General features: G+C 45.3%; 1 protein-coding gene across 1 annotated transcript in view; it reads left to right on the top strand.

Moving 5' to 3' along the window:
- Positions 1-16,436, top strand: part of Thbs4 (thrombospondin 4) — a 42,127-nt gene that overhangs the window by 9,591 nt on the left and 16,100 nt on the right. The window contains exons 3-9 of the mRNA NM_017133.1: positions 8,024-8,271; positions 8,921-9,029; positions 9,555-9,637; positions 9,894-9,945; positions 10,157-10,359; positions 11,663-11,800; positions 14,609-14,677. Of these exons, the coding sequence (NP_058829.1) occupies positions 8,024-8,271; positions 8,921-9,029; positions 9,555-9,637; positions 9,894-9,945; positions 10,157-10,359; positions 11,663-11,800; positions 14,609-14,677 (902 nt within the window). The remainder of the gene's footprint in view (positions 1-8,023; positions 8,272-8,920; positions 9,030-9,554; positions 9,638-9,893; positions 9,946-10,156; positions 10,360-11,662; positions 11,801-14,608; positions 14,678-16,436) is intronic.

The following is a 16,436-nucleotide window of genomic DNA, read 5'->3' as shown; positions in this document are numbered from 1 at the left end:
CTCGTGCTTCTGTCTTACCCAGTACCCCCAAACCCCCAAATGTTCTTCAAACTGTCAAGGAGGCTTAAAAGCAAACAAAAAATACACAACAGTAACATCAAACTGGACATGCTGGTTCATACCAGCAATACCAGATGTTCTGTAAGCTGAGACAGAGTGAGCCCAAGGCTAGTCTGGGCACCTTAGTGAAACTCTGTCTCAAAATAAAAAAGTGAAAAGAGGGCTGGAGATGGAGCTCAGAGGTGGGATGCTTTCCCAGACTGTTCTTCAACAGCCTGGGCTCAGTCCCCAGCACCACCAACCAATCAACAAAAGTGTCAAGGAAATGGCGGGGGCATTGCTTTAGTTATCTACCCCCGAGGACCCCACCAGTATCCAATACATAGTTCTAATCTGATGGTCACACAGATTAGCCCTGCTTAAACTAAATGAGTCAAAAACCAGAACCAACATTCATGACTCTGAAATAGAGACTGGAGTGTGAGGGGTGCGGATAGAGATGAGAAGAGGGGGCACAAATATGTGTGTGCTTAGTCCAAACCAGAGCAACGCTTCCCTGAATGGACCTAGTTGTCCCTGCCCAGGTAGATGATAGACAGGGATTCGGTAGAGAAAGTGAGAGCATAGCCACTGTTGGCAACATTTGGAAGTCACAGGGAACAGAGTGTACATGGTCTTTCTACAGAGGAGAGAAGTAGATCCCGAAAGCCTCGGAGTGATGACTTTGGATCAAACCCATAAAGTTATTATCATTATCATTATTAACATATTTTAGGATCGCCTGGAAAAGAAATCTGGGATTTCTGAACACAAAAACAGGGCCAATAGGAATAAGGCACGGCGTGCTTTCTCTGTTTACAATAATTTCCAAGGCGGAAGCTCAAGTCGGTGCTGTAAGAATAACATACCTTGACTTCAGAAAAATTTCATAAAGTATCTCATTTGCCTTTCTAAATGATATAAACATGAATATGCCAGAAGACAACTAGGGTTAAATAAGCCAGAAATCAATGTGGTGCCGTAGGGGACGGTACTGTTGTGTTTACAGGTAGCACAAAGCAAGAGAGCGGAATGGAGCATGTGGAAGGGAAATGTCGTCAGCGTTTGCAAGGCGGCACAGCGCACAGTCGATCATTAAAACGAATAAGTACAAATGTAAATCTGTTCTCCGGAGAGAAAAGTGGATTGCCAGTGTAGGATATGGGAGAGCTAATCAAGGAGCCCTTGTTAATAGCACCGAGAGCCAATCAGTGTTGAGCACCATGCTAGATGTGTAGTAGAGATACAAAATTATTTGCTGAATGAAAGATCTGCTTTTAATTTTCTTCATTATTTTATGCATATGGGTGTTTTGCTTGCATGCATCTTTATGCATCATGTATGGTTTATGTACAACGTGCATACCTGGTACCCATGGAGGCCAGGAGAAGGAGATGCATTTTTCGAAACTAGACTTACAGATGTTTGTGACCTGCCACATGGGTGCCGGGACTCGAACCAGGTCTCTGGAAGGGGCCATTGCTCTGAGCCCTCTAACTCTTTTTAAAAGGTCTTTGCATCTTTAGGACCATGAAGAGACATTTGTGGTAGGGCTACTTGAATTCACAGTCCCACTGTCCTCCTCAGTGTCCAAGCCACATCCACACTACTGCAGTGAAGGAGCCAGGCAAAAGACAGGAGCGATGTAAGAAAGGATGTGAGAGTGTTTGAAGGGAATTGTTTGACATCAGGATTGGGCTAGATCTGTTCAGCTCTGAGAAGTAAGATTGGAACCGATCGGTGGGACTCAGAGGACACAGATACTCACCCTGTACTAGGAAAACCGGGCAAGGCATCACAGAGCTGCACACATTTCTCCGGGAGTTAATGAGTTCCCTGTGGCCAGACCGAGCTGGTGGCAGCTGCCTTTTATTGAAGGGATTTGTGAAGAGCGATATTAAGCTAATGATTTGTCCTGCTAATATTCTGAGATTGTGTAAAAGCTAGGAATGGCCAGGGTGCTGCGGAAATGGCTTTGTGACTGTCCTTAGAACACGACCTTTGGATTTTGCACCCCTCACAGCTTTGTCACTGACAACACGTTTTGTACTATGACGACTCTCAGAATCATTTAAAATAACCCCCTCCTCAGATGCTGTGTATAGCCAACATGCCTCCCTTCTACTAACTTTCTCTGTCTTCTCCCTCCACCCAGCCTCTGAAAACCTTACTTATGTGAAAACTGTTAGAAGGACATTTTGAAACAGGCTAGGCTTACCACGGTCACCCAGAGGATTATTAGTGAAAAGCTATTTGGTGATTTACTTTTGTGTGGTGCTCCACAGTATAGAAGTTACCATGACCCGGTACATAGCCCATAAAAATGAATCAGTGAAGACAAACCAGAGTCTGCCACAGAGGACGCTGATAGCAAGAAGCCATTTTACAAATGTATAATGACCTTAAAAGGATGACCCAAGTCCACAGTGATGGTTTTCATCAGAGACTTTTAAGTACCAAGACTAAAGTAAAGTCGCTTGCCTGCAGGCCAGCACTCTCGACTCCACTTCCCGAGCAGACAAAGTGCTGTCATTTCCAGGTTTTGAAAGCTGGCACCCTGCCTCATTGCTTTAAAAGTCAGCATTCTATAACATTCTTACTCCAAGGTCCATTTCTTCGAAAGCACTTTTTTTGAAAATTCCTTCCCAATATAGCAGAACTTCAAATCCTCCTGGCTAGGGTTTGGTTCAGTGGCTTTGTTTTCTTATTAACCACAAAGATGGCATCTAATGGGTTCAGCAGTTTGGGTCCTGTGTCACCTGGTACTCAGGTGAGCAGACGTAGCTCTGGGCCATTCAGATTGGGCCAAAGACTGTTAAGGACACAAACAGGCTAAGCTTAGAGAGAAAAATCCTCCACATTTTTTTTAAACGGTGTGATTGCATGTGACAACATCAAACAGCTGTTCAGTCCCTTTCAGACACCAGAAAAGGCAGAGGAAGTAGACTTAGCAGTATGGAAAGAAACTGAGGTGACACTGGGGTTGGGCCTGTGCTGGCATAAGGAGTTTAGAATTAGTCAGAAGCCACTAGGGATCTAGTGGACAAATCCATGTGCTTATTAATGTGCTTGCTTTAAAAAGGCAAGAACTGGGCTGGAGAGATGGCTCAGAGGTTAAGAGCACTCGGTTTACAGAGGTCCTAGAAACAATTCCCAACTGGCGACTGTCTTTACCTCAAGTTGGAGGATGCCCTCCTCAGACCTCCGCCTGCACCAAGTGCAAATGTATCACACGTAGCATATATCGGTACAAAACACTTACACAACTATAAGTAAACTCAAGTACAAGTAAATAAACAGGCAAGATTTGGATCAGAACAATCCTCTAGGACACTCAGTCCTCCAGTCTCAAAACCTCCAGTCTCAAAACTGTACAAAAAGGATCAACCATGGGAGGGGGAGCCAGGGGTCAGTCAGAGGAACCCAGAGAGGCAGCAGACGGAAGCAGAGGCATCTGTAGGCATGAGCCGGCAGGATTAGTGGACCGCCAACTGACTTGGGAACTGAGAATGCTGCAGCTGGAGAAACAGAACGGTACCCAGGGAACTTCCCCCAGAGTGCTGATCTGGCAGAGGCGTGGTGTTCCGGGGTCAGGGGCTGGGTTCCAGATCCCAGGAGCTCTGAGAAGAGAGCTTGTGTGTTCCCTGCTTCTGGGAGGTCAGGAGGCACCCACTCAGCAGGCTACATGGTCTCCAGCGACAGTATTCATGGCTGCTCGAGGGTCTCTGTGACTGATGAGGACAAGTTGGCTTCCGAGGCTGCCTTCTGGGGTGGCCTTAGGGCTTGGAGGATGTAATATAGAAGTATGGAGACAGTGGAGTGTGGGATTTGCCATAAAAGAGGAAAAATGAAAAAGGAAAACCACTGATCAAGAGTGAAGAACGGTAAATGTCAGAGCACTTGGTAATTTTTCTAACAGACACCGTGAAAGTTTCCATGATCCTCCCTGATCCCCCCCTTGTCACAAGTCCTAGGCACTTGCGGGAATATGTCTTTTGGGAGACTTTGCTGCATCTGCACAAAAGACACAAGGCAGAAATACAGCTGTCCTTCCGGAGTTCCGGCACACGGGCAGGGTCTGTTGCTGGCCTCGGACGGAGACACGCTGCTCTGTCGGCTTTGATTCATGTGGAAAGTTTTAAATGCGCTCATTTAGTACTTTGAGAGTTCGTACTCGCAGCGTCTGCTTCACTGCGTACTGTTTATAAAACTCATCTCAGCTCTTCAGTCATGAAAATAAACCATGACCCACGGGTTCTGCAAAGATCTGTTAAAAGTGGCATTGCGCCTAAAGGATGTTTCCTTTAAAGTCCACGGAAAACTTAGTTTGGGGGAGGAAAATCTAGAGTATGTGTTTTAATTACGTGTCTTAAATGCACGTCTATTTTCTTCAACTGTTGATCCAGGAAGGGGAAATCATGGCCCTCACTAGAATGATGGCGTATTGGCGAAAAGCGTGCATGACCCAATTCAAGTTTAATAGACAAGTGGTGTTTTTATTGGCTCGTAAAACACCAGGTATTTGGGAACTGCTCTGAGTAGTGAAGCAGTTGACATTTCAGAAAGTGAAGTGGCACTTGGGTTTGCTTTTAATTTCTCCTTCTCTTAGTTACTGTATGTCTCCGCTTCCAAGCCCTGAAGCCACTATTTTAAATTAATTCCCGATTCAGTCAGTAGTAAATAAAAGGATAAAGATCCTGCTGCATCCGAGACTAGAAATAAATCTTCATTTTCTTCTCAGAGGAAGTGACTCAACATCTCTAATCCCCCAAACTCAGGAGGAAAGAGAGCAGAGGTAGAGAGCACAGAGGGAGTTTCTCCTTGTGCGTATTCTGCGGCCATCTTCTGTCTTTTCCTGCCGTGTTTAGTATTACGTCTACGGAAGCACTGAGCTCCCATAGAAGATCCACATCTTACAAGTTCTCTTTGGGCAAGAAGCACAGAGTAGTGACCTCATAGACATAAGGAAAGTTCTGTCAGACCCCCTCCTGGCATGCGTATGTCACAGAACACAGTGCCGGTTCTGTCCATCTCCACTCACGATTGCCAAATAGAAAAGCAAAGCTAGAACATGTGAGAGGAGGTAGGAAAACGAACCTAGAAAGTGTGATTTGGGCAAAGCTTTAAAATGTATCATTTTCTTTGGCCACACTGCCACATACTAGTTTGTTGCCTAGCTGCCCTCTGTGGCAGCTCTGGTTTGGCGCTTGCAGTTGGCTGAAGAGGCCGAAGGGAAGGCACTTCGAGTGGCTTGCTACAAATTGCACAGATCAACGGCACTGGAGACTTAAATACGTATTCTAGCTTCCACTTCCTAGTTTCTAATATAAATGTGTTGGATCTGTGTGTGTGCGTACGTGCGTGTGCGTGTGTGTGAGTTTGTGTGTATGCATGGGTGTGTGTGTGTGTGTGTGTGCTTATGCGTGTGCATGTGCCTCTGTGAACTGAACTCAGGTTGTCAGGCTCGACAATGTGTGCTGTTACCAGCTGAACTGTCCTGGTGGCTCCATTCTATTTTCTTATGTGTAAGTAATGGACGTTTCATGGAGGAAGCTTAGGCACTCAAGATGAGCAAAAGGGAAAATACACTCAACAAACACTCAGAAATTACCCAACTAGCTTTGACAATTTTCTCTACCATGCATATGTGTGTGTATGTGTGTGTGCGCGTGTGTGCGTATATGTATTTACACACATACACGTGCATATATGCATGCACACATATACATGTACAAGTTTTCTGAATGAAGAAATGGTTACACCTTTCAGTTTTCATTGAATGCCAAGAATTTTTTTTCTATTCTTTTTATATGAAATATTGTATTTTTTAAAAGATTTATTTTGTGTGGGCGAGTGTTTACCTGCATGTATGAGTGCATTATTCATGCCTGGTGACCACAAAGTCAAGAAAAGGGCATCGATTGCCTGAACCAGAGTTACAGAGAGTTGTGAGTTGTCCTGTGGGTGAGGGGAACCAAATCTGGATGCTCCTAACTGCGGGGCCACCTGTCTATCCCCGGATCTATTCCACGAGGACTTGCTTTATGATTGTACTTTTATTTAAAGAGCCCAACTTTTTCTAGACATACGCGCTGTGCAGAGTGTTTACTAACAAAGAACATCTTTAAATGAACATTTTCAAACCATTTTTACTACACTCCATGATTTGCCATTGCACGCAGATCAGCTGTCTTATCTGAACTAGAAAGTCATCTCAACAGTTGGTTCCCGTCTTTGACCACGTGGGTCATTAGTATAGGAATAACAGCCTGTGTTATGGTTGTGTAGCTTGGTGGGTTTGTGGGAGCCCTAACAGTGGGGGCAGGAGCTGTTTCTGATGCTTTCGTCTGTTTTGGAGACCCTTTTTCTCCTACTGGGTGGCCTCAGCCAGCCTTAATGTGAAGGGATGTGACCAGTCTTGTTGCAACTTGATGTGCCATGCTTGGTTGAAATCATCGGGAGGCCTGCTCTTTTCTGAAGGGAAATGGAAGAGGGGTAGTTGGGGGTGGGGAGGTGAGGGGGGAAGGACTGGAAGAGATACAATACATGAGAGAATACATTAATAATAAAAAATAAATAATAAATAAATAATAAAAATTAATAAAAAAAGAATGTATATCCAGTGAACCACTCTATGGCCCTGAAATGAGCATTCTTAGCTTTTAAAAAAGTTTTACTTTAATTTCAGCTCTCTCTGTGTCTCTCTGTGTCTTTGTCTCTGTCTGTCTGTCTTGCTGTCTGTCTGTCTTGCTGTCTGTCTGTCTTGCTGTCTGTCTGTCTTTCTGTCTCTCTGTCTTAGGTGGTTACTGCTGTGAAAAGACGCCATGACCAAGGGCAACTCTTTTAAGGACAACATTTAATTGGGGCTGGCTTACAGGTTCAGAGGTTCAGTCCCTTATCATCAAGGTGGGAGCATGGCAGCATCCAGGCAGATGTGGGGCTGGAGGAGCTGAGAGTTCCACCTCTTGTTCTGAAGGCAGCCAGGAGAAGACTGGCCTCCAAGGGAGCTAGCATGAGAGTCTTAACGCCCACATCCACAGTGACACACTTACCCCAACAAGGCCACACCTCCTCATGTAGTACCACTCCCCAGGCCAAGCATATAGAAACCATCCACTCTGTCTCTCTGTCTGTCTCTGTCTCCCTGTCTTCTCCCCACCCCCTCTCTTCATGAAGTGTCTTGGCAGGTTCATCAAAACCTTGGAAACAAATCATTTTAGTCTTTCTGGCAAAACTCAGCCAAAGGGTTCCACCTACAAAATGTAGTCTTTCGGGACCAGGTTCCAACTCAGGTCCTGATACGTTTAAGGCAGTGATGGGGTGAAAAAGCAAGGCTGTCCCATGAGTCTCTAGTTAGTGCACAGAATAAGAAAGAGTGCTTTGCATTTGGGAACAGACGATAAGGTCCTGCTCAGAGTCTGTTTGCTAGACTGTTGGGGGTGGATTGCTGAAGAACAACACTACATCTTAAAACATGATGTGAAATACGCTTACAAAGACCAGGCCGTGCCCTGGAACACAGCACACTGGGGCTCTGATTTTAGTCCCAGCCTCATGGTGACCTGAGCAAGCTCCTGCCTAAGCCTCACTTGCTTACTCTAGTTCCATAAAACTAAAGCAACTGAGAACAGCACTCACTGCCCTGAAGTCCTGGGGGTACTTGTGCTTGGTGAGTTAATGAATATATGCCGTTAGCATGTGCATGAACTTTATCCTACTCTCCGACGGGGGAAGACTCTCTTTATTCGTTAAAGTTTAGTGTTTATTTTTGGATTCGCTAGCTTTCTGTGTTTTTTTCATGCTCACAAAATGTCCTCAGGAGAAAGGTAGGTCACCCGATAGCGCTGCACCGTGCCAAGGACCTGGCACACAAAAATTGGTAAATCAATGTTTGAGATCCAGCGTCCCAGCCCTGTGAGTAGACAGTCACTTAGCCCAGGACCACCTTCCTCTCACCATGTCTTTGCTCTGCATTTGGCCACAGCCATCCTCCGTTACCTAAAGGATGATGGGAAGATTCATCTGGTGGTTTTCAACAACCTGCAGCTGGCGGATGGGAGGCGCCACCGGATTCTCCTGAGACTCAGCAATTTGCAGAGAGGGGCCGGCTCCGTAGAACTCTACTTGGACTGTGTCCAGGTTGATTCAGTGAACAACCTCCCCAGAGCCTTCTCTGGTCTCACCCAGAACCCACAGGCCATTGAATTGAGAACATTCCAGAGGAAGCCCCAGGTAGGAACCCATGAACAATTCTGCAGGGTGGAAAATGGGCTGTGCTGGTCCAAAGTACAAAGGTCTGTGCTGAGGAAAGTGTCAGCTCGTCCCTGTTGGTCCTGGGCTGCGTGTTAGAGTCACTTGGAGAATCGCACAATATGTGCTGCACAGCTCCCCTCAAGACAAATTGAATCGGAGTCTTGGGGTCTGATGCCTTGGCATCTTTTTTAAAAATTCACACTTAATATGAAGTCAAAATCAAGGACTTCTGTTTCAGATGAAATAAGTAAACTCTTTGGAGGTGACTTTTCCAATAGTTGCTCCATTTAAAAGGCGTAGCTAAAGTTAGGAAAATTATCTCTGACAGGATCATGTACGCTCTCTCCTTTAATCGTGTTATTTAGTTATTCTTTCCATGCAAATAACAAGAATGTCAAAGAATAGAGAACTGCCATTGGCGGAGAAGCACAAGTAACAATATCTTTCTTCACAGATATTGGCAAACCATTCATTAGCAAAGATGAGCTTAATAATAGCTCTGTTCAATGCAGCCTCAAAAAAAGGGGAAAAAAAATCCCATCAACTCTTGTCTTCTGTTTCACGCCATGTTAGTGAGAATTTTAATTGTCCTATCAGCAATCTATGCATGCATTTTTTTTCCTTTCAGGACTTCTTGGAAGAGCTGAAGCTGGTGGTGAGGGGCTCTCTGTTCCAGGTGGCCAGCCTACAAGACTGTTTCCTGCAGCAGAGTGAGCCGCTGGCTGCCACAGGCACAGGTGTGTGCTCCTGGGAGTACAGTGTGTACCTCTCATCGACATGGACACTTGTCAAGGCTCCTAAAGGGCTGGGTCCTCTAACCCAGACATGTCCTGGGAGCACAGCAGCCCCTGAGAATGCGTCTGTACAAATCAGGCTCTTGGACAAAGTCCAGCCACATAATCTTTTCACTGCCCTTTTATTCTTGTAGCTCACAAATATGGATCAATTGACCAACAGCATCAGTGGCATTATTTGTTAGATGAATTAAATAAATTACCTAAATTGAATTCAGATAATCACTTATAATTGACTGTCATCAACCAGACAAGAACATGCATGCTGCTATTCCTACGACGCAGGAGGCTGAGGCAGGAGGAGTGCCAGTTTGATACCAGCTTGGACTATATACTAAGACCCTGTCTCAGAAAAGCCCACAGGCTAGGGATGTGACTTAATGGAAGAGAATTTTGCACAAGGCCCTCCATCCCAATCCTGCCAAGTGACACTGGCTGACCATTCCTTACCTTTGGTTATTCCTACAGGAGACTTTAATCGACAGTTTTTGGGTCAAATGACACAATTAAACCAGCTCCTTGGAGAGGTGAAAGATCTTCTGAGGCAGCAGGTGAGGAACAGAGGCTATCTATCCTGAGGCAAACCAGAGCATTGTGATAGCAGCTTTCTGTGCTGGTGGGTGGAGTGGCTGACCCACACAGGCAAGGAAGTAGGACTTAGCCCTGAGCCTCCATGGCTGAGGTAGTAGGAGCCATCACAGGCTTTTTTAATACTGCAGAAACCTTTCTTGGGCGGCCTCACAGGGATACTTTCCTTCTGGGCTGTACCAAGTATTCCTTTGCAGTGTCTTCCTTCTGTTTCTAAAGGTCAAGGAAACATCATTTTTGCGAAACACTATTGCTGAGTGCCAGGCTTGTGGTAAGTGCTTCTGTGGTGACCGGCTCCTCCTGATCGGGGCGGTGCAGGCTAACTGAGGGTCTGAAGTGAGGCCACGTGACTGCATCTGGCAGTTCTGTACAATAGTTGATGGGAAGTGGGGGAGATTCATGGGGAAGCCACATTTCACTTTGCATCCTACGTATTCCACATGAGTCAGTAAACCCATGGATTAACTGGTCTTGTTTCCTAGGCCCTCTCAGCTTCCAGTCCCCAACCCCAAACACGCTGGTGCCCATAGCTCCTCCAGCACCCCCAACCCGACCAACACGTCGCTGTGACTCCAGCCCTTGTTTCCGAGGTGTCCGATGCACGGACACCAGGGACGGCTTCCAATGTGGACCCTGCCCAGATGGCTACACGGGGAACGGGATCACCTGTTCTGACGTGGATGAGGTAACGCTCAGCTGCACAGAATGGGAGCTCTCCAGGTCTCTTCCATGCCACTGTGGACCAAGAAGCCCTACTGTGTATCAGGGGCCCCCTGAGCTGTCCTCCAGGCTCCAGAGAACTGCTTCCTTCATGATGTGTAGAGTCGCTGAGACATCCCGAGTGGCAGCAGGAGGGCCGAGCACACGGCCGCAGCCAGGACTGTCACTTTTCTGTGCTCCCAGCTTTTTACCTGACTATGTCGCTACGTTGTTATAGTTTCTGCTTTCCACTCCAACATCCGTGTTGATTATTTCCCTGAAGCAACATATATTAGAAACCTACACATGTGGAAAGTAAGGAGCAGAGGGAATCTTACACCAAGCAGGTCTGTTAGGGAGGCCTGAGGGCAGCTGAAGCACCCAAGGATAGAGCCCGTGACCATATACAGCCAGCAGGCAGAACTTCAGAAGGAAACCAGCAGGGCCATCGTCTGGTCCAAGCCTGGTCATGCAACGGTGCCCATGGCTGGTAGCAAAGCTGCCCCCAAAATGTGCCTTTTCCTATCCCGGCAAGAAGGCAGCTGGAAGGAGAAGAGACATCATGCCTCTCACAGGGCCCTGAAGGCTAATGTCTGCTCAGCTGATCCCTCAACACCCCCACAGGCCCCAACTCCTGCTAATGCGAAGTTAGGCTGGTCTCTAGGAATCTCTCGGTCAGAGAACAGATCCTGCACACGTTCCACAGAACTGTCTCTGGTTTTTATCTGTGGGCTGGAATTTTCTTCCTTTTTGAAATGGCAGGAAATGCTCATGTTTTTTACATTAGTTAAAGTTGTTTTTTTTTTAATAGATAACAGAACCATCTTGTAGGCTTTTTTTTTTTAGGAGGCCTTGGAATAGTCATGGACTGTCTGGCGGAGAGGCAGGTTCTCCATGAAGGACCTGTCTAACTGTAGAAACTCCTGCCCTGCCTCCATTTCCATGACGGCTCACAGATGCTCTGGGTGTCCTCAGGAGAACGGTTGCAGTGACACAGGCCTTTCCCGGGGAAAGTTGGAATGCTGGGGAGCTTGCCATACCCGGATGGAGACGGGTTTATGTGAAAGATGAATTTAATGTTGACACGGCATCATCTGTAACATAGTGAACAACTAACCAGAGTGGTTGGCTAAGGGGCTCAACAGGCAATGATGAAATGGGACATTTTAATTTCCTTTTGTCAGTTTTACCACGTATATAAAGGAATAAGTAAGGTGTACAAGTAGACTATGGAAAGCTCCAACTTACTTTCCCCAAAGAGCTAACGATGGAACACTTTCTCTCCCCAGTGTAAATACCATCCCTGCTACCCTGGTGTGCGCTGCACAAATTTGGCTCCGGGTTTCAGATGTGATGCCTGTCCAGTAGGCTTCACGGGGCCCATGGTGCAGGGCGTGGGGATCAACTTTGCCAAAACAAACAAGCAGGTGAGCAGAAATGGTAGTTGGTTTTTTTTTTTTTTATTCCTTTTTCATTATCAGATAATTCCCCAGCTTCTCAGCATAACCCTCCACCACAGTGAGCTGCTGGTGCCTTGTGGAATACTAAAGGGTTGTTTTGTTTTGTTTTGTGACTCTTTTCTGAGGGCATATGTCCATAAAGTCTAGAAAGAAGAAGTTGTTGAAGTTGGGGTGATGGAGTATTCCTGGGAAAGCAGTAAATGCAGAATAGAGGGTGGCAGAATGATTTCAGGCCTGCTTGGTTGATAGCCTTTGGACATCTTGTCCTGCAGAATAAATTGAGAATCTGAGAGGCAAATAAAAGCTTGGGGAAATTAGATCACTTTATGGTGCCATCATTGCCAATCAGAATCCGCTTCAAGAAGAGAGGGTTTGAGGAGGCGAGATGATCCCCCGAGGAAGCCGACCTTTTCCCTTAGATAAGCAATAAATTGCCAGAAAGCATCTCGGTACAGCATGATGGTCTCCATTTATCTCCAAATGCTGGACGGTATCTGGTCATTATTGAACTGACTGGCTGTGAAATGCTTTTTGATGGTTTTGGCCCTTAAAAAATGGTTGGTCTATAAATATATTTTACTACCTTGGGGAGATGATTAGCTTTGAAGAAGGGCAAGGGGGTCGTAGTTTCCTTGCTGCTTATCAAAGGATTCTGGAGGGAATCATTTTCAGGCTAGAAAAAGAAAGCAAACTGGATGCAGGACTGACAAGGAGCTGCTAGGATAATGAGCCAAGTTTTTCTTCTCTTGTAAGGACAAACTCTTTCAGACTAAACCAAGGAAAAGAGACAAAATGCCACATAAAATGCTTAATATAAGCTTGTATGGGACACTTCCTAATGGACATATGAATCCATATCTGTTACATACACACACATATATATGAATATATATGAATTCTGAATCCTGATTGTGCATACATATGTGTGTATGAAGGAGTCACTTTGCTAAAACTTTATGATAAAGTTTAATGAATCAAAGAAAGAGTTGTTTCTAGGGCTATGAAGGGCATCAGTGCCATGCCAGCTCCTGGGCATCAGGAGCGAGGACTTTCAATGTGTACATGAGAACAGTGGCCATGGGCATTAGGGGACCTTTTAGGATGTATGTATTTATCCTGTGTAAAGCCAGGATCCTCAGAGAACTTCCTTCTCCATGACACAAAGATAGAAAACACATTAGTAGCTCAAAGGAGCAAGAGAGTTTAACTGGCTACGAGGCATGAAAACCATCTACTGCTCAGCCTAGCACCAAGTTTACCCGGTTTAGTTATAAACTCCAAGTCTGTGTTATCAGTAAAACACACCTATTTGCATAAAACCTTTCAGACGGAGTTACATCACAGAGCCACAGCCAATCAGATAGTCCAGTGTGTGCAGATGCCCACAACCAGGCCCCTCAGTGCCCACAGGCAAAATCAGGGCTGCTGTAAAGAAACTGATAAGGAAACTTGATAAACATCAACTGCCTACAAAAGGATCAGTGCTGTGCTTAAGGTAAAGGATACCGTTAGGAAATAGGACAAGTGTGAAAAGGATCTAAATAAAACTGTGATCCCTATGTGTGGATGGTTTCAAGGCTGACCACTTTGCTCTGGACAAACCAACAATGGACTCAAACTTGGGAGAACCTAAGTCCCCTTCTCCTAGGAGTCAACGGAGGCCTACAGCTCTTTGTCCAGGGGTGGGACACCAGGAAATTTTCCCCCTTCCACTTTAATATATCCATCGATATTGCTGTTGTTCTGGCCTTACTTATGCGGCCATTTCTAGGAGTGACTGTTTCCACAGAAGACTTCTTAGTATTCTTATAATATTTCCACCCCCTCTTCTCGAATGTTCCCTGAGCCATACATGCAGGGGTCATCTATGTATACTTGTGCACATACATACATATACACGCATGTAACAAATATCATCCAAGAAAAAGAGGCTAATAACTTGAGAGCAGTGGAGCATGGGGAGGGCTCAAGGGAGCAGACTTTAGAGGGGCTAAAGGGTGGGAAGGGGAGGTGAAGTGGTGTAGTTCTATTTAAATTTAAAATGCTTAAAAGTAAACAAAAAGCTTGATAAAATCCTTCTTTTAAAGAAAGGGAAAGTATTGTCAATTACAAGTCTGAGCACTGGATTTAATAACTCAGTATGAGAATGTTGCAATGGATCTCATCATTATGTGTAATATATGGTAAAAAAAATCATTTTTTAAAACACAGTCAATGGGTGAAACAGATTAGACACAGTTAACTGCAGATTCACCAGCTGAGAAGGGAGTTGGAGACCGCCTCTTGGAATTTAGCGAAGACAACAAAACAAGCAAGAGGGCAGGGATCGAAAGAAACTATTGTGAAAATATTCAAGATTTATCTGACGGTGGATCCAAAGAAGGACTAGAAATAACAAAAGTGGGGAGAAGCTGAGAATTTTCTAGAACTGAAAAAAGACAGGAAACCTGAGGTGAGAGAGGAAAACTCAGAGGTGGGAGAGGAATCCTCAGAGGTGCATTAGGCACCAAGTGGGAAGGTAAGGAAAAGGCTCTCCTGACTAAAGGTTACTAACAGGTAAGTTATACACATCTTCTCTGAACCCCTTTAACCTGTGTGAAGACAGTAAGCATCTGCGATTAGATTAAAGGGACCAATGCCCAGAGAGCTGAGACAATCCTCATGCACCCACCATTCTACCTGAAACTCTGTGTCTTTCCCAAAAAGTGTCACGATAGGACATTTGCCCTCTGTTGAAGCGGCGGGTCTGAGACGCCTCTGAACTTTTATGCCTAGGTGTGCACTGATGTTGACGAGTGTCGGAACGGAGCGTGTGTTCTGAACTCCATCTGCATTAACACTCTGGTAAGTAGTTCTCACAGCCTCTTTATCAAAGCGGGGTCAGGCTCAGGAGCAGGTGGGTGCGTGCGGATCGTAACTCCAAACACACAGACGATACGCGCATGCGTACCTTTTGATTGTCAGAAAGGGCGAGGGCAGAAGCTATGCTGAAAGCGTGTTTCCGATTACAGTCACTATTTTATAATTAATTTTTATATTAAAAGTCAGGTTCTTTATCCTTTGTCAGAATTGTCTGAATTTTGATCATTATGTTGCCATCCCATCATTGTGAAAAGAGTTACGGGTCAAAACCAGCTTAAGGAGGAAAAGCTCCCTCTGGCTCAGAGGTCACACAGCCAGCCTGTAAAGAGGGGCGGTGAATGTGGAGAGGCTGGTCGCTAGGTGCTCACAGGCAGCAAGCAAGGACAGATGAACGCTGGCCCTCAGGAAGCTCCCCTCTTGCAGCCTAGTGGATGAAGTCACAGAAGCATACACTGGGTATTCCTTCCTTAGTTAAATATTTTTTGAAAATGCCTCACACTATGGTACACCAAGGGCTGGCTCTCTTAGGGGATTCCAAATTGGCAGTGAAGATCAGCATCGTCCTCAGCAGAGGAGCCTATCAGGTTAGAAAAACGGCTCCGTATTTCACTGATGACAACAGGTCATCAAACAGTCGTCTTCATGCTTTTAAAGAAAAAACTTTTCGAACCACATTTGCATTAAATTTGAATGTTTAGCGCTTAGGGGATTCTGTGATTTAAATATTCTGGTCTAGGCTTTCTTTCTGGACACTTGTATTAACTTTGTGAAGATAGGGGATGGAATAGAACTGAATACCAACAAAAGAAGCTCCGATTCGCCTCAATCATTATAACTTGCACAAAAAGTCTTGTTTCTAACTCACCACAGTTCTCTGGGAAAGCCGTTTAGTTCCTAACTTCCCCATGTCCTTACAAGTGAAAGTCTTCGTAGGTCTCCTGATACCCTTGAATTCCCAGCAGTATGTGGTGCCCAGTCTGTGCACTAAAAGACTACAGCACCGGGATGCTGTACAATTACTCTGAGGCCACACAGCTCCTTGGGTTTCCAGTCTTGCTGCAGAACCTGAGACATCCCCCTGATGCTATTCCTGCTTTGGAACACGATGGTACTTACACTCTTAGCCTCTTCCCTGGGAGTTGACAGCATCTCCGATAGAGCTGAGAGATTATTTCTAAAATACTGGCAAACAAAACTTGGCCTTGCCAGTGGAAAGGTCCAAAGTCATCCAGTTGTAGCTGGTGACAGTTATCCAATGTAAATGATTCAATCACTTAAGCTTTGTGGATGAATACATTCTGACGTTCTGTCATGAAAGTGTGACATATTTTACAGTGCTGCACTATATATGTAAAACAAACATTTGAGCCGAAAGAGGGAAAGTCACATCTATAACACCAGCACCCAGGAGGCGGAGGCAGCAAGATCGCCCTAAGTTCAAGACTAGTTTGTGCTACCTAGGCATAAATCTGTATAGTCTAGACTATAAAGTGACACTTTATCTAAAGACAAAACAAGCAATTACAGTCATTACAGTCAGGCGATAGCTGTGCTATGTAAATTAAATGTGGAAACTCCTTCACAAGGCAGACACATATCAGACCATCACACTGAATAGTTTAAGTGTGTAGAGTTTCTGGGCCACAGAGAGGTCTTAGCAGGTAAAGGTGCTTGCTGCCAACAACATTCTGTGTTCAGTTCCTAGGACCTGCCTGGTGAAAGGAGAGAACTGACTCTCACA

This window comes from Rattus norvegicus, chromosome 2 (assembly GCF_036323735.1).
Source record: "Rattus norvegicus strain BN/NHsdMcwi chromosome 2, GRCr8, whole genome shotgun sequence".
Lineage (NCBI taxonomy): Eukaryota > Metazoa > Chordata > Mammalia > Rodentia > Muridae > Rattus > Rattus norvegicus.
This window is presented reverse-complemented; position numbering and strand designations above follow the sequence as displayed.